Source organism: Panicum virgatum, chromosome 9K (assembly GCF_016808335.1).
Source record: "Panicum virgatum strain AP13 chromosome 9K, P.virgatum_v5, whole genome shotgun sequence".
In the NCBI taxonomy this organism is placed as follows: domain Eukaryota; kingdom Viridiplantae; phylum Streptophyta; class Magnoliopsida; order Poales; family Poaceae; genus Panicum; species Panicum virgatum.
The window spans coordinates 48,510,616-48,534,223 of NC_053144.1; the positions used below are offsets into that span (position 1 = coordinate 48,510,616).

Here is a 23,608-nt window from a genome sequence, read left to right on the forward strand (position 1 = left end):
CCTTTGTATTTGAGTGTTTGGGCATGCCAGTGGAGCTTCGCCGGTGGTGGCAATGGGCAGCCGATCGGGCAAGCTGAACGGGGTTTCAACCCCTGTATTTATAGGCCCGTTGCCCATCGGAGAACCGACATCCTTTAGGTCAGTTTCCACACCCGATCAGGGTGGAAGGATTCTTCTTATCTTTTTTATTTATTTTTCATTAATTGTTTTACTATACATTCACCGTTAAACTTACTATTTAAGGTTTACAGATCATCGTCTAACATACTCTACCTTTGAAAGAGTCCTGTCCCGCGGGGAACCTGCACAGATGCCGCTGTTCCTGCGCCTTGAGACCGCCGTTCCCGGGGCGCACAAGGCGCGTCAATGGCGACGCTACCGATGGCTAGAAAATTGTGGCAGCTTGTGCTTTCGCTGTCACCTGGACCTGGACTCCAATTTCAAGGGGAGAAGGGGAAGCTAGTGCTACTAAAAGAGAAATTTTTTTAGCAGTGGCGAGTGGCCTCCATGGGTGAAACACTGCTCTCTGATCTCACCTCCAGTTCTTTTTATCTCACCTCCAGTTCTTTTTACTATACTCCATAGAACCCCTCTATTCGGCTTGTATGTTTTTTATTTCAACTTAGGGTCTGTTTAATTCATTTTGCAAAAAAAAATTGCAAATGAATCTTGGTCATTTGAAGTACTAAATGAAGTCTATTTGTAAAATTTTTTGCATAGATGAGTTGTAAATTGCGAGACGAATCTAATGATGCTAATTAATTCATATTTAATCAATAATTAGCGGATGGTTACTGTAGCGTCACTGTTGCAAATCATGGATTAATTAGGCTCATTAGATTCGTCTCGCGATTTACAGCCCATTCATGCAAAAAGTTTTGTAAATAGACTTCATTTAGTACTTCAAATTAGCAAGATTCCGTTATAAAATAATGTGTTTATGGTATTTTTGCGTGTAAACAGCTAAACAGGACCTTATTCTCTCACGTACGTAATACTATCGAATCGGTCGAAATTAGACCGGCGGAGAATAAACCGATTCGCCTCCCGTGAACCGTCTGGTCGTCTACCTATGAATGGCCTCGGACAGGTGCAGGCGCTGAGCTTACCTGGGCTGCCTGGTCCGGCCGGCGCCCCAGAGTTGGCCGTGTCAGTTCAACTACCACCAACCCCTGCGGTTTAATGCGAGAGAGCACCATCAATTCACTCACTCGCCGTCTCGCCTCGCCTTCTTTACCACCACCACCACCACCTTCCCGCGTCCAGACTCCTTCTGAGCCGCTGCCCTCCTCCCCCTCCACGCCCTGCCAGCCAGAGGCTCTTCCCTCGTCCCGGCGCCGGCGTCGCGGGGGATCAGATGGGCGCCGCGGCGCGGTCGGCATTGGCGTCGGCCGGGCGCGCGGCGAACGAGGCCGTGAGCCTGGTGGTGTTCGTGCTGCTGGACGCGCTGGAGGTGCTGCTCTGCGTCGTGTACAAGGTGGCGGACTACGTGGCGGAGGGCGCGTGGAGGCCCTGCTACTGCTCGCGCTCGTCCCCGGCGTCGGCGGCCGCGGGGGCCACGGGCAAGATCGTCGTGTCTGAGCGCGGCGGCTCCAAGGTGGTAAGCATGCTGTCGTCCACCAGGCTGCACCTCGAGGACATCTCCGACACGCTATACGCGCGCCCCTCCGTGCTCGCCTGCGCGGCGGCGTCCGCGTCGGCGTCGGCGTCCGCGGCGGTGTCCGGCGCCTCCCCGCGGCGCCCGGCGGCGGGGGTCGCCGTGCACTCCGCCATCGTGCAGATGCTGCGGGGCAAGATCGGCGCCGGCGCCGGCGGCAAGCACCGCCCGTACCCGTCGCCGCGGTGGTCCGACTGCCACTGCGCCAACTGCAACCCCGCGGACACGGGCCGCCTCTTCGTCCACGTCGAGGCGCCGCCGCAAGGTGCAGGTACGTACGGCGTCGCCGATCTTGTTCCTGTCACCGTCGTTCCGTTTGTTTCTGAACAAATCAAATAATAATAAATGCAGGCGGCGGCGCGGCGCCGGAGGAGGACGTGCTGTTCATCCACGGGTTCATCTCGTCGTCGGGGTTCTGGACGGAGACGGTGCTCCCGCACGTGAGCCCCGCGGCGCGGTCCCGGCGGCGGCTGTTCGCCGTGGACCTGCTCGGGTTCGGGCGCAGCCCCAAGCCTGCGGACTCGCTCTACACGCTGCGGGAGCACGTGGAGATGATCGAGCGCTCCGTCATCGAGCGCCACGGGGTGCGCTCCTTCCACATCGTCGCGCACTCGCTCGGCTCCATCCTCGCGCTCGCGCTCGCCGTCAAGTACCCCGCCGCGGTCAGGTCGCTCACCCTCGTCGCGCCGGTACGTCCGCTACCTCGCGCTCGCTCGATCAGCTCGCACATATTATATATATTATATATATATTATGTGTATATATATAGGAATTTTCCTATATATATATAGCGGTCACTGATATGATCGCGTCGCGCGCAGCCTTACTTCCCGGTGCCGCGCGGCGAGGTGGGGACGCAGTACGTGCTCCGGACGGTGGCGCCGCGGCGGGTGTGGCCGCCGATCGCGTTCGGCGCCTCGGTGGCGTGCTGGTACGAGCACCTCAGCCGCACCGTCAGCATCGTGCTCTGCAAGCACCACCGCCTCTGGGAGCTCGCCTTCCGCGTCTTCACCCTCTACAGGTAGGTTACCAATTGTCAATCCACTGTACTTCCTCCTCCTTTCTTCTCCTCCTGCTGGGAAAGAAAAGACCTTTTGGGGCAACAAACCTTTTTCCATTCTTCAGTAGAAACGAAGAACGGCCACGGAAATTGGTGAAATTAGGTCAGCGACCGGCTCAACAACATTTCCTTGCATCCTCCACCCAAGGGTTTTGCGGACTGGTTTGTGGTACGCCGGTTGGCCATCTTCTTCCATTGGTTGGTTGGATTTGCAGAAAACCAACGGGGATAGGATCTCATCGCATCGCATCGCATCGATAGGATAGGATCTCGACACAGGGTACTCGTACTCCACTCCACTCTCTTGGTACTCCAGCATTTAGGAGCGCCGGGTGGGGCCCGGCCTGCATCGCACTGCGACGATGTGATCAATGTAGGAGAGTTTAATAGGGGGCATAGGAATGAGTTGACCTGGGTCAGCCGCTGGGGTGCTCGGTGCAGCGGCCGGCGCCCATCCGCCGGTCCACTGCCGGGTGGCCAGGCACTCAAGCTGCAGTGCTACACTTGCCCAACTGACCAACCCCCAGCTACTCGGCCGATCCCACTAAAATTTTCAAAGAAGAAAGGAAAACAGAGCAAGCCGTTCGTTTCAATCATTGTGTTCGGCTGGCTGGTGTAGGTGGCTGGTATTGATTTTCTGTGAGAGAAAAGTACTGCTGTCTGGTGCTGGTTGGCTGGTGCTGGTTTTGTGTGAGAGAGAAATATTATTAGCTGGATGCAGTGAAGATGAAGCGAACAGAGTGAATGCAGACGAACAATAGATGCCTTTCGTGAGAAGGGTGCGCCATGGCATTAATGCCTAAAGTTATTGTGTGTAGCCACTCGTTCTTGTTAGCAGGATAAGCTTGCCCATTTAGCAGCATCAGAAGAAAAGGAAATTTCCATCAACTTTTCCGACACCCTAGGTTCCAAGATTTGGTGAAGGGTACCCCCAAAGGGGTGTACACAGTTATTCATCTTTCTGCATGTTCATATGATGCAGCAGCCAGCGGGGCGCATCAACAATAATTTGATACTGTACAAAACAAGCTAGGCAGGGTCTGTTTTGGGAGGGACGGTTTATAATTTTTTGTTTTTGCTAATAACCAACCGTTCGTCGTGCTGCGACGGGCAGGGTCCGGACCTACCTGATGGACGGCTTCTTCTGCCACACCCACATCGCGTCGTGGCACACCCTCCACAACATCATCTGCGGCAGCGCCGGCAAGATCGACAAGTGCCTGGAGGTCGTCCGGGACCAGCTCACCTGCGACGTCACCGTCTACCACGGCGGGGACGACGAGCTCCTCCCCGTGCAGTGCAGCCACGCGGTGAAGGCCAAGGTCCCGCGCGCCCAGGTCAGGGTCATCGACGGCAAGGACCACGTCACCATCGTCGTCGGCCGGCAGAAGGACCTGGCCAGGGAGCTCGAGGAGATCTGGGACAGGAGACGGTGAGGATTATTGCTGGGTAAATTCAAGTTTATAGGAAGGATGAAACAATCACAGGGAGTGTTAAGAACGCACCTCAGAATCAGGTTAGCAAAAGGGGCAGTCTTGGAAGAACCATGGCATGGCTGCAAACTAGCAACAAGGTTTCTGGATGGAGGCGACAGGAAGTGTAAGGGCAGAAGGGCTCGAGAGAATTGTGAAGTTTACCTAATTACATTTTACCTTTTTCCTTTCTTTTCCTCCCCCATTGTATTTTCTTCTCGTTCTCAAGTTTTCATATTGAAGGCTGAGAAAAATTCTTGCCTGGTGCTGTGTATAATTATGATAAATGACGACTTGTTTCGGCTGTAATCCATGAACAGAATGCGACATGATCCAATTTGTTGAGCTTGCACCTTCGCCCCGCTGGTTCTCTTCGCCGTACGTTCCTGTGCTTCATGAGATAAAGCATTATTAGTATTGTAATCGACAATGAAAATATAATTGTCGGCGTTCCGACCCGTGGGGCCTGAATCCCAACTAGTAAATGCTGCGTGTTTCCTCGTCTCAGATGATGATGCAAGAGGCAATCACAGTAACGCACGGTTTTATCCTGGTTCCGGCCGCGGGGCCGTACGTCCAGCAAAGGGGGTGTGCGAGGGCACTGTATTATCTTGCACCCGAAGTGCTCGCAGTAGGGGACACAAGCGAGGCGAGAGAGGGAGAGAAGCTCCCAAGTCTCTGCTAGAGGTGGAGTTGGTTGAGATGAGTGCCCAGTCGTGCTGAGAGTCCTCTGAAGGGGAGTTCAGAGAACTTACTTCCAACCTTTGATTGGAGAGAGTCGATCAGCCCCTCCAAAAGGAAGCCCACCCTCTCCTTTTATAGTTGTAAGGAGGGGCGGCGTACATGAGTGTAGGGGCGCGGAAGTCGTCGTTTTCCCCTGAATCGCGGGTACAGTGGTCGAGCACTGTAGGAAGTGTACTGTGGGAAGGCGACGCACGTCGCCGTCATCCTGGGCTCCGTCCTTGGTCTCGTGGAGATGGCGGCGGCCGTCCTGCAGAGTCCCAGCGGTAGTAATGGCGTGGGACGGTCCCGGACCCCCTGGTCGGGGTGCGAGCGTGCGCACTAGAAGGTCCGGGGGCGCGTGGAAGTCCCGGACCCCACAAGAGGGAGGTCCGGGACCGTCCGCGCATGCGGAGTGCCCCTCCCGGAAGGGCACGTGACATCGCCAGATCCCCTCCCCAGGGGGAGGTGTGTTCGGATGGTTGATGTCGGCGTGACAGTAACGGGGGCGGCGCCAACTTGTCTTGTACCGCGTTGAATGCTCCACAGTGCTGCTATAGCGGCTGGGGTGGCAGAGCGGTGCCCGGGGTCAGTGGACGGGACGCCGGTCACATCCACTGCGGGAGCGGCAGTCTGACGCCGCCCGTCCTTTGAGCCGTGGCGGAGTAGCTGACCTTTAATGCCTTTGTACGGCGGTCGGTTGGGCGGCGGGGCCACTTGTCCCTTGTGCCGAGAGATGGCCTCGAGCGAGGCGGAGATTGGCCACCCGCTCGAGGGCAGGTCCGCTGTCCTCGAGCGAGGCGGAGACTGGCCACCCGCTCGAGGGCAGGTCCGCTGTCCTCGAGCGAGGCGGAAATGCGATTGCGCGGTCGAGGGTCCGAGGGGAGCCCTCGAGCGAGGCGGAGATGAGTGACCCGCCCGAGGGTAGATTCGCTACCCTCGAGCGGGGCGGAGATTGTTCGGTGGGCCTGAGAGGGGTGCGAACGGGCCACATGCTGGGCTTCTTTGAGTCCTTTCCTCTCTTCCAGATTTGGAAGGAGGCCGGGGGCCTTTGTGGGCCCAGTTGCCTTAACATGTGTTTGTGTTTTCGAAAGTGGTTTTAGTACTCCAATTAGGGTGTCCCTAATTGTGGCACCCGACAGTAGCCCCCGAGGCTTTGGTCGAGTCATGGGATTCGTCCTAAGGGTAATTCGGCGGTTTCTCTCTCGACGTGTTTAGTCAAAGTCGCGCACCTGCTGGGCGCGCCTGAGCGCGGGCCCGGCGGGTGCGACAACACGCCGGTCGGGATAGTACGCCCGTGGGGGGTGTACTTCGAGGTGCGCGCCTCTTTGTTTGTTTGTTTGAAGGACAAGACGTGTCCGCGCACTGAGGGGGGCCAGGGCGACGGTGGCACCCGCTGCTTGGCAGCTGGTGCTCCCATCGTGCTGTCCCGTCTGTAGGGCCTTGGCCCCAGCGTTCCTGGTTGCTTTACGGCGCGCCGTTCGAGGGCATCCGGCCAGGGCCGATGCTGCACCGCTTAGCATCCAGGGACTCAGCTCCGCTTTATTTCGTTCGGTCGTGTCTCGGCGCAGGGACCGAGGACATCCTTTGCTCGTGGAGCGCCGCTTTGTCACGGGCGATACAAGCCTCCGCTCTTCGGAAAGCTCGAAGCTTTGTGCCCGGCACAGCTATAAATAGGGGTCGTGGGATTTCCCTTCTTCTCCAGCCTTCCGACTCTTTCTTCCAGCATTGCCTAAATCTTGTAATGTTTCCATTGCCTTTTTGCGACCGGCCCCCAGATGGGGTGGCCTGGCTTTTTTAAGCTTTTGGCGCTAGAAGAATGCTTGCGAGCGGTTGGGGAAGACCGGAGTGGGCGTGCGCACCATCCCTCAGCTTCAGTGGGATCAGCGGAAGAGCATTGGGCCCGTGGGATCCTGCTCCTGCGATGTCCCCTAGCCTGAAGGGGGATGGAGACGCCTGACCGGGGCGCTGGCGCTAGGAGATGCAAGCACTAGAATCGCTGAAATAGAACTAGAAGAACTGAAGACGAATTTCTGATCTCTTGCATGTTCGATGCTTCCCCTGCTGCCCACCATCCTACCGAAGAACCTACTCGATGAAAAGGGATCCAAGGAACCATAGCCCATAGGGAGATTGAACACTCACTTTATTTTCATGTCGTGGCTGCCAGTGCCAGTGGTCGGTCCAACTCAAACCTGGATTTCGGGAGAGTTTCCGCGTCAACCTGCAGAGATTCAGAGCAAAGGTAAGAACGCCATACCTTGCTGTACCCTCGTCAGGCTGGAGCTGGAACGGTGTGAGAGAAAAATATTGTTGGGCTGGCTGGAGCTGGTGACTGGAGTGGTGTAATTGGAAAATACTGTTGGGCTAGAGCTGAACCTGGCTGACGAACGGAGTGATTTACCGTGTCTTAGAAATGCATTGTCGCCTCAGTGGTTCCCATAAATGGTGCATAACTACATATAAAATTATGAATGGAGCCAAGGTGCTCCCAAAAAATATACGGCATAGCAAAATCAATACACATGCGCTCTGTCCATTTGTCCAACTCCTCCCCATCAACTGTTCACCCGACTTTCCCAATCTTTACGGAGATCATAAGGAGCTGCCACAGAAGGACGACAAGTCGATAAAGATAAACGGTACACAGTATCCCAACTGGGCCGCAGCTTGCTGTACTTGCGCAGAGTTATTGCAGTTTACAGCTGCCTCTGCCTGCTCAACAGAACGGCTTATTCTAAGCTGTGTTTGGTTAGGGTTGTAAAAAATTTGATGGAAATTTTTTACAACTTTGATCACTAATTAGAGGTATTAAATTAAGTCTAATTATAAAAACATCTCCGCAATCATAGGCACTGTAGCAATATTGTACCTAATGAGGTCTTTGACCGCATAATTTGATGAAGATTAGAGTATGGTCACTGTAGCATTACTGTATCTAATCATGTATTAATTATGTTCATTAGATTCGGCTCGCAAATTTGCATCCATCTCTAAAAAAAAGTTTTACAAATAGACTACATTTAGTACTCCATGCATACAAGATTATCTTTTCGCGAAATTTTTACTGTTACGATCAACACGGCCCAAACAGCAAACAAATCTCCGATCTATCACACTTCGTAATGGCACTGTCTCCACCAACTTAATTTACAGTGTAATCAGTGGTCAAAGCTGGCAGCCATGCAAGATCTCTAACGTGCTACAGTGAGATGAAGCCTGCTCATCTCTTAATATGATTCGCGCACCAAAAGAAGCCCAGCCAGCGCGGCCACGTCGCCTGCAATTCCCATCCATCGGATCGGGCTCGCGAACGGTCCAGATCGTCTGTTTTCCAAAAATTTTCTCGAACGGCCTCGAACTTTAGTGAAATTAACCCGCAGTCCTCGACACGGCCGCCGCCCCGCCCCCCGGTCCCGCACCTCCGCCGCCTCAGTCCCGCATCGCCGCGGTGAGGCGGATCTCGTCCTCAAGCGGCGGGCGGAGCTTTCTCCCCGCCGCCCTCTGCTCCCCCCCCCCTAACAGCTCGCGCGAGCCGGGCGCCGACGGGCTTCCAGCGTCTTCTTGCACTTCGCGGTCGCCGCCCAGGCCAGCACCCAACCCCGGCCGGTCAGGAAGCGCCCACTGCTCTCATCCCCGGCCCCCGGCGAGCGGCAGCCGCCCTCGGCCTCCGCCCCCAGCCAGCGGCCGCCGCCCTCGGCGGCCGCCAACTACTGTCGCTTGCAACTGCCGGGCGCCGGCTCCCAAGAGCGCGCGACGCCTACCCCCAGCTAGCGACCGCTCCGGCCGCCGGCCATAGACCGCGCCACACCGCCCGCCCGCCTCGCAGCACCTGCGGCGACCCTCCTCCGCGCGCTCGCTCCGGTCAATCCCCGCGCCTCCGCTCGGCGTGCCTCCTGCTCCTGGCCACGCTGCGCCACGCCGGCGCTGGTGCGGGCTGCGCCGCCCACGCCACCGGGGCTCGGCGTGCTCCTGCTCCTGGCCACGCTGCGCCACACCGGCGCTGGTGCGGGCTGCGTCGCCCACGCCACCGGGGCTGGCCGCGCCGACCACACGCCAGATGGGCTGGCCGCACCACGCCGCGCCGCGCCCGCGCTACCTGGCGACCCCAGCTAGCGGCCGCCGCCCTCGGCGGCCGCCAACGACTGGCGCTCGCGACTGCCGGGCGCCGGATCCACATGCCACCGGAGAGGGGGAGATCATCTTGCTGGTGCTCAGTTTTGAATCTTGGGATGCACACAATCTGTTTGACTAAATGCTTCAGGTTGGAGACGATCACGGTGGCTCCAGTGCTGGGGATCGCAAGAGCTCCTTGGCATTTCGTTAAGGTCAGCACACTGCTCGCTTGATTTTTTTCAACTATTACAATGGCTAGTATTTTTTTTCAGCATGTAAAGGTTTATGCGCGATCTTCCTGATATGTTCCTGGTAGAGCTATTCCCTATATTCCTACGGGTAAGCCAATCAACGATTCACAGATACTATATGCTAATTCTACAGGCAATCTGCACACAGTGTCACGTAGGTGTTTGTTGGAATGCTTGTCTGAGGATTGCATTACATTAAGGTCAATTAAAATTTGGAATAGGACAGAGCGAGTTTGTAGCCTTGCCACATCTACCATTATATTTCAGCTCCCAGCATCTCGAACTTCATTAAGTTTGTCGGATACTGAACTGAATTTCCTTTGCATTAAGGCATGCTAGACTGTTCCATTTACAATAATGAAGCAATCCGATTCTGTGCATTGATTATTCCGTACTTAGTCTAATATAATTTATTTATACTATCCATATCCAATTTCAGTCGTGTACTTTTCTTGTATGGGCTGAATGCCATGGAATGGTCACCAATTCACCACTATGCAGCAAAAGGACTGATCACGTTGAGCTATACTGATTAACTTGACATTCTCTGCAGATTTTTGTGTGCACAAACACTGAATTAGGATATGAGCCAGTACCACAATTCTTTCAGAAGTGTGGCATTATCGCAACTCAAATTAATTAACTACAATCTAAAAAAGAGAACTGCCCAGTAGTAGCCTAAGTTTATGCCCAGTGTCCAGCTTCAGGCTAAAAACAGCAGCAACATTTTCAACTGCATATAGCACAGCTCCTGATAAATAAAAGATAATATAAACAGAGATGTCAAATCAAGCAGGTAAATAAGTCTATATGCTCTCTTACAGATAAAACGGAATGTGTTATAATCGTTCAATAAATGATCACCGCAGAGATTTTAAGGACTTCTAATTTGTTGACACAAAGTTACAGAAGTGTGTAATTTTACATGAGAAAAGCACACAAGGATTGCCTTCTTTAGTCATAGACTCTGCATAAATGCACAGACCTTGTTGTGTTGTCCATGAGGAAGGAGTGGGGAACAGGAGCCGGCGCCACAAGTTTCACATGTTATATGGCTCAATGTTAGTCCATTGCTATAACAAAATGTGGTCACTCAACTTATATAATAGGACAGATTAATACATCTTATACTCCAAAAATACTCTTTTGAGCAATGGTCGTCTTCTTGGCCTCTCCAGTGATTATTGTTCCTGCAGATTGTAAAATCTACCTATAAATCTTCCTGTCAAACCCGAAACAGTTCGCATCACAAAGTATATGTGCATTATGCTAAAGATAAATCTGTACCGATGCTGTTAAGATGACCACAGTTAACCCAAAATTAATGTTGGCACTTATCTGAAACAATTACAATTCTTATAACTTTGAATCTTACATTCATTTTCAGAACATGGGCTGAGAATGACAATACAAACAAAAGGAATTTTAAAGACTTCGACAATAATCAGCATGTACAATATATATCTTTGTCCTAAGTTGTTTCTATACAATGAACTATACAAAATATCGTGCCATGTATCACTTATTGTTTGCTTGCTTACACATAGGACTCGAATGGTAGTAGCGATGATGACAAATTGACAATACCCCTTTGAAACAAACTAAAACAACACGCTCATAAGGGAAGATCAACCAGTAAGGTATGCACACATTCACTAACCTGTCCACAATCTATGCTACATATTATTACTAGTATATGAAAGATATCACAATTTTATTAAACAAAAATTTAATTATTTCATCACAGGCTATCTCAATCTATGATTCTCCCTTCAAGATGTTCATTCAATTCAATCTTGTTGTTGCCATGTATTTTATTCATTAGTTCGAAACTATGTTTCTAGCACCATATTTTATCTTTATCAACAACCTGTTCTAGATTCAAAACATGAGATTGACTTTAATTCATTTTTTAAAAATGCTTCACAATGTAAAAACTACATATCAAGTGGATTGCTTTTGAACAGGAGCTAGCACCAGCTATGTCTACATATGAACAAATAGAAACTATCTTTTGTTGTATATGACGCCTCTGAGAAGAATGGTTAGACGAGCTGGAACTAATATCAACAATGTGAAAAAAAGGTGGATCTTTTGTTATAAATACTCCCTAGAGGATCAGTTTCCACCTCATCTGTTCTCGCTTTTGGACAGAAACTATCTTTTGTTGTATATAACAGCTCTAAGAACAATAGTCAGAGCAGAAGATCCTCACCCTTTTATTATAAATATTACATATTGCCAATCCTACCGTTTCTGGAACTGATATCAGCAATGTCTCAAAAAAAGGTGGAATTTTTGCTGTAAAATACTTTTTTAGTACTCTTGAGAATGCTGAAAAGATCATCTTAAAAAAGATGCTCATTAGTAACTGCCGATCCACTTGAATATATCAACTAAATACACAGTGCACAATTCAATTGCATGTTCCATGATAACATGACCACACACTGGCCAACCTCAGTACGGCGCAGCAAAGCTGCGCCAAAGATTCTAGTTCAATACAAGTGCTGCCCATTTGAGGCGTTCCATCAATCCTCCCGTGCCCACCACCCCAAGCAAGCAGCGGACCACGGCACTGGACGGTGGCCACGTGTGCGATCTAGGGTTCCTCCCTGCTATTCAAGAACTGCCTGGACAAAGCAGGCCAGCGCAAGAAACAAACAAGCAATGCTGTAGCCATGCCTCAGCTCGGCTAGGCTTGTTGGGAATTGGGGATGGTCAAAATTGAGATCCGTTCATGCCACTTGCAGCACCTACTATACATGCCAAACCAGTCATGGATTGATTTTGCATCCTGCACAATAGTTCAGACGGCAATGATATCAGTTACAGAAGGAAAAATCATTTGGATTGGACCTGGTGCTTGGAAGGTATACCTGGACTCCTATGCATCTATGCAAGGAGTGGAGTGAAATGAAGCCCTGTTGAAGGCATCTCCTGGATATCTCTAGTCCCACCAGGTATTTAATCAGTGAAGAGCACACAGGATGCACGGGAAAAGGCAGAAGTTACCACAGTAACAAAGAATAATACAAGAAGAGAAATGAAACATCTACCTGCAGAATAATTACAAGTGAAAATTCACTGGACAAAACCCAGATACCGGATCTGAAACCGGAGACAAGTAATTAGTATATCAGATACACGAGGGGAACAGAAAGTTTAAGGAAAACGTCAAAACTTTAAAGAATGGTATGGAAACACACTGGCATAGCTTATATTGATAAACATACAAACAAATATGTAGTTAGAAGTTAAAACAAAAAGCTCATGTAGTTACTTAAACCTGCTGCATGGTATTGTAAACATCCTGAACTTGCAGATCTGAAGTACCGAGCCTTGTTGCACATATGATATTCAAGAGAGGAGATAGTAATGCTCTATCGTGAGCTCCAGGCAAAGAATACAGAAGAATAGAAACATATGGCTCACAATATTAAGGAATCCACCAAATATGTTGGAACACCATGGCAGTGTATCCCCCTTGAGTCATACAATCATCATACGGAAACATACAAACATATGGAGAAGGGCAAAAATCAACCAGAGAACTTGGGGGGGGGGGGGGGCATCTTTTTTTTTTTGCAATCATTTAGCATTCAATAATCATCAATGAGCCACATTATAAGCAGCGAAGGATATACAAAGGGCTGCAAAGCTCAACCTTCTCTGCCAATGCAGCCTTTCTAACCCGACCAACTATAAGTTAAACCCTGTTAGAAACTGCAAAAGAACTGTACAACAAATAGAGAAGAAGAGGATCTACTTTGGTGTAAGTTAACTCTGAACAACGAACAGGATTAATCTGCTAGGGTGGACTGAACTACCGCCATGTAAGGCACAAGAGCCCACATTGCATATGAGACCACGCTGAATCCTAGATCTCTATATGCCACTTCATCAAGCCACAGAAACTCAACTTGGCATCCAAGCTACTGCATGCACAACATGCTTGTCGAGTGCACAGAGGTCTAAGCCTTTGGCTGACCTATAGCTACGATAATGGAAAGATGCCTAACTAAATACAAAAGTAAATGTGCTGATCTGGTCAATGCTTTTCTGGGCCACCCTGATAGTCTGGGTATTAGGTACCCTGCTGATCTTGTTGGCAGCACTGGTGAACCATGCCAATTTCCGAGCTGAGGTCTTAGTTCATTTGGATTGGAGCACGATCACTGAGTGAGAGCTTGGTGTTTTAAAAGAGCTTCCTTTGCACACAACACCACTGCGAATGTGAACCTTATGGTTTGGCAGGTTTGTTAACCACATGCAAATGCCTGTCAAGCATCTTGTCCACAAAGGATTCAATCTGCATTGATGGTAAACAACCGTGAGTTAAAACACATAACATTATTCCAATTAAGTAAAAGAATTATCAGATGAGACTATTAAGGCGTAGAATGGCTCCTGCCGTCAGAATCCCAAGCCATCAGATAGAAATCAACAGAATAATAACATCATTGGTTTGGTTGAGAGCTATGCAGTATTATAAGGTAGGGTCTGGAAAAAAGTATAAAACTTGGGTAAGAAGTGAACATTGCTGCACCTTATTTTTCCTTTTAACATCAAGAAACTCATGAGTGGTCATCAATTTCTCTCCTTCCGAGCATGTCTCGATTATCTGTTGGGCAGAGAAACAGAGACACTGTGAGTCTCGTTACTATAATATTAATGACCTAATTCACCAGGCAACAGTAAATATATCACAGAAGGATGATGGAAATAACATGATAAGAAAAACGAGCAACATATGCAGCTCTACATGGAAAATAAACATTTTAAAGTATGAACTAACTACCATAAAACAACTGCAAAACAGAGTATGAAGTTACATTTTCAAGTTGATAATCCAATAAAAAGATACAGGATATAATACCTTGTTAACAGCTTTCCGCATGATTGTTTTGTACCCCTCGCGATCAATCTTTTTTCCTCTGTATAATGGCATCAGCAGCGAGGCTATGAAATTCACAAGACCCTGTTTTATATGCTCCACGCCTCTTGATTGCCGTTCAGATGCAGGTTTGCTGTCGGCACCCTGTGAGGCAGAGCTACGGCATGCCTGCTTCTGACTAGTTGAATCTTCTTCGTCAGGTATGCGTATCCGACTGTAAAACTCTTTATCAGCTTCCATTGCCTGTGCTTGCCACCTCTCTATGGCTAGAGGATCCTTCACACCATCAATGCAGATTGTATCAGTATCCACCCATGCCCGACCGTCTAAAATACCAATGTCTGTAGAATGATGCCTAGTATTTGCCAGGCAAGATTTCTCGTTTGAGTGGCTCCTCTGTGTGCCATTATCACCAGACATTTTCAAGCTGTCCACATCAGCGCAGTTAGCATTGTCAGGTGAGTTCTTAGCTTTGCCATTCTTGGAACCATTTTCTGATATGCACTCAAGTCTCCCAAAATTATCCTTCAGTGCTTTTTTTCTTGTATCAGATTCATCCAAATGGTGATCACGCATCGCAAAAGTATGAAATGACGGTATCTTTGGAAGCTCACGAGGCACATTTATCTCTGCCTCTACAGATGCATATGCCTATGAAACACACAAAAAACATACATGAGTAAGGAGTTGGACAATTTTCATTTTTTTAGAACACCGCAAAAGTTTATTTATTTTGGACTAACATCACCAACTAGAATATTTCATCTACCACTCTGATTCTAATTGGAGCCTTAATTACCATAATTGGCAATTGGCTGCCTTAAATTTTATCAAATTTCTATTTTTTGTTTAATCTAAAGTCAGAGTCAAAACTGTTTACAAGTTTGAAAATTCTAAGCCTAAGATTCCACGTTTCGATTTTTAAAGTTTCCATCAGATGTTCGATCACACGTGATCAGTGGCAAGTAGTTTTGCTCTAAGCATTGCACAATACAAGGTATGTCCCAAATACGTGCACAAAATAAGGTCATCAATTTTTAACGAAAACATGGAAAGGACCATAGGCTTCTTGGAAGTACCGCAAAGAAAAACTTCACTCAGTGATAAATAAAAAGAAAGAAGAGCAACAGGTTATAGATAAGGAAAAAATTGAAAATGTCTTGATATTTTGCATTCACAACTATAGTTTGCAGAAAAATATATGCCCTAGATTTTGCAATAAAAGAAATAAAGCTTAAACTAGAAAAATTATGTGCAGATTTTGCAATAGATGAAAAAGCTTAAAGTAGCACAAAATTTCCAAATCTGCAGTGCCAGGTAATGAAATTATGACAATATAGAGAGGCATATAACAAGCTTTCTCAGTTTTTTGTGAATAACAATCATATGAGAGCTGATCAGGATGCTCAATGGTGAAGATTAAAACATAGCTAATTGGGGGAAGAAAAAAGTTGATCAAAAGAAAACTTTAGTCACAGACCTGTGCAGCTGCTATGGCAGCAGCTCGAGCAGCCTCAGCAGCAGCAATTGCAGCAGCTTCTTCCTCAGACATAGGAATGCCATGCTCCACCTTAGATTCATTACAATGTTGTTGCTTTTGGGAAAACGAGTTGTCATCGGACCTTCCAACAGTCCCAGTTTCCAATTTTCTTTCCTTGTTCTCAAAGTTCTTGCTTGCCTTTGGTGGTGAGTGACTACTTGTGAATCTTGCACGCTGGCGCTGGGAAGCTACTTTATTATTGTCCGAAGATTCATTTGGTACACGTAAGCCAGGCTTTCCTGATTGCAAATCCTTACTCAATTCAATTGACGGTGTTCGACGCAGCAATTTGAGTCCACCATTGCTGGCCTTTTCTTTACGAAAAACTTCAATCCAAACACTGACCAATTGACGAGCTATAGCACGAATATCTCGGCTTGTGTGCACACAAACCTTTTCTTTAACAGTCCTCCCAATTCCTGCATGAAGTTTAAAGAGAAGAATCAGGTTTTGTCACCAGGCTGCAATAGCAAATAATTTATACAAGCATCTATAGGCGCACTAACTACAACAGACAGAGATCAATTCAGTAGTGCACACATATAGTAATAGGTATTTGCTTATTTGTTTTCCTTTTCATCAACCTAGTGAATGAACAACCATTATATAAAAGTAAAACAGGAAGGGGTTTGCTAAACTGGCAAGGTAAATTAAATTCCTAAGAATAAGAATGTAATAACCCAATAACTACAGCAGACAGATCAATTCAGTAGTGCACATATATAGTAATAGGTATTTGATTATTTGTTTTCCTTTTCATCAACCAAATGAAGGAACAACCATTATATAAATTAAAATAGGAAGGGGGTTTGCTAAACTGGCAAGGTAAATTCTTAAGAATACGAATGTAATAACCCAATAAGCTTGGCAGGATTCACAAGGTAAATTAGATCATTGAATTTAAAGGGATCTGGAACTTTGTATATACCTGACAAGCGCACAGCTACCAGATCAGTGGAAACAAGCACAAGCAAGCGAACACAGTGCCGCAGTAGTTGAGTAGCATTTTTCCCAAGTGAATCCTGCCAAATTTAGATTGCAAACATGAAGATTTTTTAATATAGGAAAAGTACTGGTACTATAATTGCTTAAAGAAATAACTCGTTAACCAACTTACAAGTATCCAAGAGTTCAGTTTGCTTAGTCCTTCTTTAGACCCAGCAAATGATTTAAGAACATCTGTAGGAAGCTTCAATAACTCCTTAGCCAAATGTAGGCGCCCTGATGTTGTCTTTGCACTGAAGAACATTTCTTGCAGTAAAGATTCCTTGCTAACAATTGGATACGTCAAATCAGATGAGGTTTTACTTAGAGCAGTAGAAAGTTCATATGCTTCAAGTCTATTTGACATGTCTCTAACTTCATTTCTTTCACTGTCTGACTGCATTTGGTAAGTTTGTAGAGCTTCTACCTCAGCTATATAGTCATTTCTGGTGTTTACTAGGTCAATGATGCGAACAGCTTCTCGCAAACCACTCAAAATTGCACCACCAACAGTATCTGGATGCTCTTTGCATGTTGCCTCACCAGCAAAAAATAAACAATTTGCAACTGGCCTTCCGAGAATGTCATAATCTCGCCCTGATGCTCCAACTGCAACATAAGAGTAAGCACCTCTACTAAAGGGATCAAGGCCCCAATTTGTCACAACAGATGCAACTGGATCAGGTACAGAAGCATCCCTAAAGAGCTTTCGGAGAACCACCATAGCATTGTTAACATGAACATCAGAACTGATGCTTTGCCCATCTATAGCAGCCTTCCCAACAAGTAAAGCTATCAGAACTGGTGCCCCAACAGTCTTTCTGAGGTTCCAAAACATAAAGCACTGTCCTCTTAAATCTGTTTCTTCTGCAGTTGCACCAAAGTAATCCACACTATCATCCCAAAATACCTCAGGGAACTCCAACACTATTTTGTTTAGAACACCAAACCCAAGCTTGTTTATAGAAGATAGTTTCCAATCTGGCAAGGAGGGCGTAAATTTAATTGTCTGTGCTTTCAAGCAACCAAGAGGAACAGTGATTAACACAGCATCTCCAATAAATTCGTTGCCATTTGAGGTGGAAACCTTGACATGTTTCCCATCCTTAAAGCTAGCCCCCAACTCATCAGATCCATACAGTACTTCAGTTACAACATGATTTAACCTAATATCAAGTCCTTTTGCAAGGCTGCACAGAACATTGTCATAGCCGCCTTTTATCATGCAATGAGGACCACCGAATCCTCCATATACATCATCCTGGTTCCAGTATGGAAGGGATACAGATTTTAGCGTTGCAGCACAACCATACTCTAAATGTGCAAAGTGCCAGTTCATAACCCTTCTCTCAAGAGGACTGAGGACATCGACCTTATCATTCTTCCCACAATGAGCTATCTCCTTTTCTGTTGAAGCACTTTTGGAAATGTCTATAGCTCCATCATTTGTAAAACTTTTCAAGTGATCATCAGCTGCACGATGCTTCCTAAGAGCATACTCCAGACCATCCTCAAGGGATAAACCAACTGCACTGTCACCATTTTGCGCAAACAGCAGTGCCATCTCCTCACAAAGGCCATTATATTCGGCTTCTAATTCGTTATCCAGTGCATCAGGAACCTTGTTACCAGTTACTACATCATACAGAGGGCAAGCACTATTCAACATAATAAGTTCAAGACCAAGCTGAGAACAGATCAAAGAGGATGGATCAGCTCGTCTTTCAGTAGCTATATCAGCCTCCACTCCTGTAATAATGCTAGCACCCAAATCTACAGGAACCGAAAGTGACGTGCGATCTGTATAAACACGACCACCAATCCTATCTCGTGCCTCAAGAACAGTGATCGAAAAACCTTGGCGTTGCAAATGGCGAGCCGCAGTTAAACCAGCAGGGCCAGCTCCCACAATGATTATCCTTTTGCGATATGCACCTGGTTCAACCGTATCACTTTGATGGTTGTTTCCACAAGTTTCAATTTCTGATGCTTCTGGTTGGTGAGAGACTTCAACTTTTCCAACAGAAGTGTCCAGATATGACCTGCCTTGTATATCCAAATTGCTGGATGGCAATGATGCATCTCTACCTTCAGTTGATACACCGAGATTCTTTTCTTCAGTTGGCTGTTCTTCAGACTTCAAGTGAGGTAGCAACTCCAAAGCATCACAGTCAACAGCGGGACAATCCTTGTCATTTGATGCTTCTACTAAAGAACACTCGGTATTTTTAACACATTCAGTTCTGCAGCATTCAATGCCTGTGCCATACTCAAAATCCCCGTTCTGGAGTGGTACAGAGACAATATCATCTTGAATGCTTACTGATTCAATTTTATGTGATTCATTTAGCTTGGGTACTTCCACAACTTCAGAAGGAGTGCCGTGCTCTTTTGCCACCTTATCCGATGCAATTCCAGCATTTATGTAGCCCTGAAATTCATGAAGTATGGTGTGTTATCATTCAGGTACTCTTTTGCAATTAAGAAAAACATACTGACTAAAAGAACAAGCTGATTGCGTGTAAAGGAAATGAATGCTCAAGTGTGATAGTTGTTTTTGGTTTGGAGCTACCCGGCGTGTGGCGTTGTAGTAAACTTATTGCTTTCCTCTTAATGAAACACATGCTCAGGCACGTTCTCGAATAAAGTAAAAGGAAAAGGAGTGTTCAATGGTTCAGAAGGTCATTGAGCAAGTCATCAAAAGAGGTCGGATAGGTGCAGCTATCCTAGGTGGAAGTTGACAGCTTAATCTGGTAAGGCCATATTTTGGAAAGTAATGAAACCTGTGTTATGAAGCCTGACCAAAGAGTAACGGTGACTCAACTTACATTTTGGTCTAAGAACAAATACACATCACGAATAAGTGCTTGACGTGGCAACTCATCTTTCAAAGGAAAGACGGAAACACCAAATTCTGCAAGATTCAATAAATGTTTAACATCCTTGCTCCAGCGACTTAGTATCATATTCCTGGAATGCAAAAAGAAACAGACAGAAAAACAATGATGCAGGGTTAATTCCACCAAAATTTGATATTAAGATGGTAAAAAGAAAATCAGGGTGCAAATAGCACAAAAGTATAACCTACCTGCACTCTAGGTACTCCTGAAGGCCGCCCTTGTGCTTCAAGACTTCCTTGAACTTTATCTTCTCAATTGGTGTAACAGCCTTTGCCTTCAGGCCAGCACGTACTGCAGCAACACCATTATCACCTCCACCCTTTGAGGTTTTAATTTTATCTTTTGATTTTACTGATTGGTCCGCAAAGCCAGCTGAGGGGTTCGAGAACAGCCCCTGCTCTTGCATTAGAGTTTCCCAATCAACATCACCCTCATATGCCATGTCACCATGTTTGCGTTTTTTGGAACTTCGTGTAACACGTTTCACCTTTGATGTGTTATCCGTGCCTTCATAATCCAAGGGCACTTCCACATCAGTCATATCCACATCATTTGCAGGTGCTGGCATGTCATGCGAAGAACAGGAATCGTTGGACCCCAAAACAGCCAGCTCACCGAAATTTCGCTCTGTAAGAACAGCTGCATTTGGTTCAATACTTTCTGTTGTTTCAGCTGGTTTACTATCAGCATCAACAGATGATAATGCCTCTTTTCGTCGAACAGGTTTCCGGGGTACCGGTTTCGGTTTTAGACCAGTTTTCCTTCTTATGATTGATGTTGGTGACTTGCCTTGAGAACAATCCACATCATCACTGCTGTCCTTCCCTAGTGTTTGAGAACATGTGTGTGCATCAGAAACACCAACATTGATTGTGTTCGCGGCAGTGCAAGATGTTTTTTCAGCAAGCTTTCCTGAAGAAGGTTTCAACCCAGGGTGATTGCTTGCCCAAGCTGAGATTTCAACGTGATGAGTAGCCCCATTGGAAGGGTTCCTAGATCCATCCTTCAGTACTTTGCTGGCTTCCGCATCTTGCAGAAGCGTTTCTCCTAATGATCGGTGGCATAATCCATCATCTGCAGCCTTCTCTTTCATAAGAGACTTATCTTCCAGGTCAGGAGAAACAGAAGATAATGCTCCCAATGTTTGGTGAGGACCAACCGTATTGTGTCCAGTAGACTTGCTACCATTTGCCTTGGCCTTTGCCTTTCGGGGTAATGAGGCTTTCCGATCCTGCACAGCAGCATTCTTCATCTCCTCCTTTGTGCGTCGCCTTCTCCTTTTAGTGCCCTTGGAAACTATATCTGGAACCAAAGCAGATCCCTTGTCAAGACCTTCGTTGTCATGTTGACAAGAAACTTCAACACCTTCTGCCTCCTTCTCTGAGACCTGCCGAGACTTCCGACCAGATCTCGTAAACAGCACGGACAATGAGTCTTCCAACCCCACATCATCCACATGCTGAGCGCCATCCCCAGCAATTTCAACATCCCCCAATTTTACGACACTCAGATTGCTCTCCTCAACATCATTACCTGTATGAACACCACCCTGCACATCTTCCTGTTGAACCAATATTTGCACCTCAGCTCCACACTCAGCCACTGCACCGAAATCATTACCATCCTTGCCCTTCCTCTGCTTCAACTTCTTCCTTATGATAGCCAAGGTATCATCCATGTCCCCTGGCCACACACCCTCCCCTCAGCCACCACGAGCTCCACAAGGAGAGGACTTCACTTGGGTCATGGGGGTTCAGTTGAACCCCCAAAATTCTTGGAAAACTGACCACACCCTCACCATAAACAGGTATGAGCAGGTGCTATCTTGTCAACTAATACCGAGATGAAAAACCTAATCGAACCATGGATTGATGGATTGTGTAAGTAGGGCATCAGGGGGCAAGCAAATCAAAAACCAGCTCAATGGAGAACACAAAAAAAAAACCCTTAGACCAGAGGAATTCATCGAGACAAGAAGGGATTACTCACCAAAACCAGAAGGAAATCAGTTCCCTCGCCCTGATGGATCTCCACCCCACACTACGAGAGAGAACCAGCCCTGCAGCAGTGGTAGCGGAGGAAGAGAGGTGGGAGGAAAATCCTGCGCAGAGAGACAGAGAAAACGATAGAGTAAGCGCCCGGCGGCGTTGTGCTCGGCGACGCGCCGCAGGAAGCTAAAGCCTCGTGCGACGTCTAGGGCTGGGAGGCACATACACGGGGTTTCGGCGGGTCGGTAAGGTCCTATTCCACCCCACCGGCAGAAAGATTCGTGCGGGCACCGGGCGAGGCAGCTGCGGCGGCGGCGCAGGCGAGGTCGGCCGCGACGGGGAGGGCCGGATGTTTTTTGCTCGGAGAGGGGACGGGGACGGGGACGGAGGCGGGGTGTGAGTCGGGAGGAGAGGGGGGATTAATACGGTTTTATGCTGGGCTGGCTGTTTTGGTTTTTCACCAATTCTGTGTGCAAACATTAGCTGTTTTCTATAAATTCTACCAACGTTCAAATGAAACATGTGTCTGATTTTGTATGTATTGGAATCGTATAGAAATTTCTAGACATGGCTTGAAAAAAAATTATTACTGGCACGTGTATTTCTACTAGAAAATCATTTTCTAAGTGTATGGTAATTCATGTGTGAAAATTCAAAAAAAAAATATTAGCATCATGTTTCAAATGTTACAAGGATATCTTTTTTCCTTGTGAAGAGTGTCGTCTAAGATTGCTTAGAATAATATTTCGGTGGAAGATGTTGATTGAGCGTGTTTAACTAGTTTTGCATGGGCATGTAGTAAAGCGCGGGAAAAGACGGGTGATAAGTGTAACAGCTAGTGGTTAAATATGTTAATCCAATAACCAACATACACTAACTTATAAAACAAGTTGATTGGGGTTTTATAGTATCACGGAAAAATTTAATGCTCACCAAAAAGACATGCGTAAACGACAAAAAGATAAATAAACGAGCAATCTAGTGACGACATCAGTGTAGGTGGCAAGTAGAAAAAGTTAGTAGCTAAAGTTTGTTAAATTTCATAGTAAACGTACACTAAGTTATAAAATACAAATGTCCTAAGCAATAGTCATAAATGGTACGTTGAAAGCAACCGAAAAATGGTATATCGACACTTACCAAAAATCGGATAAAATTGCAAGAGAATGAGTGCTAATCTAACTAACTTTAAGGCTATATTTTATTGCAAAAGTATTGCACGGCATAACATTACGAGGGTTGCCGACCAACACGTGACATTAGGTCAAATAATCATGAATTCCCTTTTTCCTTTATTGTAATATGTTTTGTTTGTCATAGCCAAAAACGGCCAAGATCTTATACATATCTATATATATATACTTATTTGTTAGGCATAGTGCATTTTACCAAAGATACCCTAGGACATCTTATGCCTAATTTGTACAGATAATATTCTATTAAAGAAAATCACAATAAAACCTCATAATTCTCTTCTGGACCACAAGCATCACAACCGCATATCCATCACCATCAATCTTGCCATCGATGTAGAGAGGAAACATTATGCAGTGAATCACTGCACAAAACACATTGGACATTATTTAGTAGTAATTTGTTCTATATATTGGATATCATTTTGTTTTCACGAGTATTATGTTGGGTACGTAGAAACACATACACACACAAGGGTTGCTTGTGTCTTCCATGATTTTTAAAAATCTATTTACATTGCTATGGTGGAGGAGATGAACGGCAAAAATTAATGATCAATCCAGCTACTAATAGTAAACACTATGTATAGATTTTTTTTAAGGTGTCAATTACGTGGAAGGTTGCTTCACTGAACCGAAGGATGTTAATGTGAATACAATTTTTGTTCACAATGTCATCTAGGAGTGAAGACTTGAAATTAAGGAGCGGATTATCTTGTAACTCAATGAAAGGCGCAATATGTTAAAGTGCCAAAAAAAGATATATAGCAGTAAATAATTACCTAGAAACTATGTGAGAGGCACAATATGAGGTAGTACCAAAAAAATGT

The 23,608-nt window shown here is 46.7% G+C and overlaps 2 protein-coding genes and 1 long non-coding RNA gene across 4 annotated transcripts; 2 read left to right on the plus strand and 1 right to left on the minus strand.

Moving 5' to 3' along the window:
- The first annotated feature begins 1,138 nt into the window (after positions 1 to 1,138).
- On the plus strand, positions 1,139 to 4,543 carry LOC120651874 (probable lysophospholipase BODYGUARD 1). The gene is made up of 4 exons (XM_039929518.1): positions 1,139 to 1,928; positions 2,009 to 2,346; positions 2,479 to 2,678; positions 3,832 to 4,543. The coding sequence occupies exons 1-4, from the start codon at positions 1,358 to 1,360 to the stop codon at positions 4,151 to 4,153; spliced, it is 1,431 nt and encodes a 476-aa protein (XP_039785452.1). The 5' UTR covers positions 1,139 to 1,357; the 3' UTR covers positions 4,154 to 4,543.
- A 4,450-nt stretch (positions 4,544 to 8,993) lies between these two features.
- LOC120651876 lies at positions 8,994 to 11,476 on the plus strand. 2 transcript variants are annotated; one of them, XR_005666344.1, is made up of 3 exons: positions 8,994 to 9,237; positions 10,664 to 10,916; positions 11,024 to 11,476. It is a non-coding gene; the product is annotated as an uncharacterized LOC120651876 (long non-coding RNA). The 2 variants fall into 2 exon arrangements; XR_005666343.1 differs by having other exon boundaries at positions 11,244 to 11,476.
- A 1,383-nt stretch (positions 11,477 to 12,859) lies between these two features.
- Positions 12,860 to 21,988, minus strand: LOC120651875 (lysine-specific histone demethylase 1 homolog 3-like). The gene is made up of 10 exons (XM_039929519.1): positions 21,812 to 21,988; positions 21,587 to 21,698; positions 19,786 to 21,449; positions 19,526 to 19,667; positions 16,831 to 19,128; positions 16,642 to 16,735; positions 15,654 to 16,132; positions 14,156 to 14,824; positions 13,826 to 13,900; positions 12,860 to 13,588 (listed from the first exon to the last, which is right to left on the minus strand). Exons 3-10 carry the CDS (start codon positions 21,273 to 21,275, stop codon positions 13,520 to 13,522), a joined length of 5,316 nt encoding a protein of 1,771 aa, XP_039785453.1. The 5' UTR covers positions 21,276 to 21,449; positions 21,587 to 21,698; positions 21,812 to 21,988; the 3' UTR covers positions 12,860 to 13,519.
- Positions 21,989 to 23,608: the final 1,620 nt, after the last annotated feature.

Excerpts from the sequence above, each read along its gene's own strand:
- LOC120651874 (XM_039929518.1), top strand. The coding sequence starts at position 1,358 with ATGGGCGCCGCGGCGCGGTCGGCATTGGCGTCGGCCGGGCGCGCGGCG. Across the intron at positions 1,929-2,008 it reads GGCGCCGCCGCAAGGTGCAG|GCGGCGGCGCGGCGCCGGAG; the intron begins GTACGTACGGCG and ends TAATAAATGCAG. Across the intron at positions 2,347-2,478 it reads CGCTCACCCTCGTCGCGCCG|CCTTACTTCCCGGTGCCGCG; the intron begins GTACGTCCGCTA and ends CGTCGCGCGCAG.
- LOC120651875 (XM_039929519.1), bottom strand. The coding sequence starts at position 21,275 with ATGGATGATACCTTGGCTATCATAAGGAAGAAGTTGAAGCAGAGGAAG. Across the intron at positions 19,668-19,785 it reads CAGGAGTACCTAGAGTGCAG|GAATATGATACTAAGTCGCT; the intron begins GTAGGTTATACT and ends TTTGCATTCCAG. Across the intron at positions 13,901-14,155 it reads TGCGGAAAGCTGTTAACAAG|ATAATCGAGACATGCTCGGA; the intron begins GTATTATATCCT and ends TCTGCCCAACAG.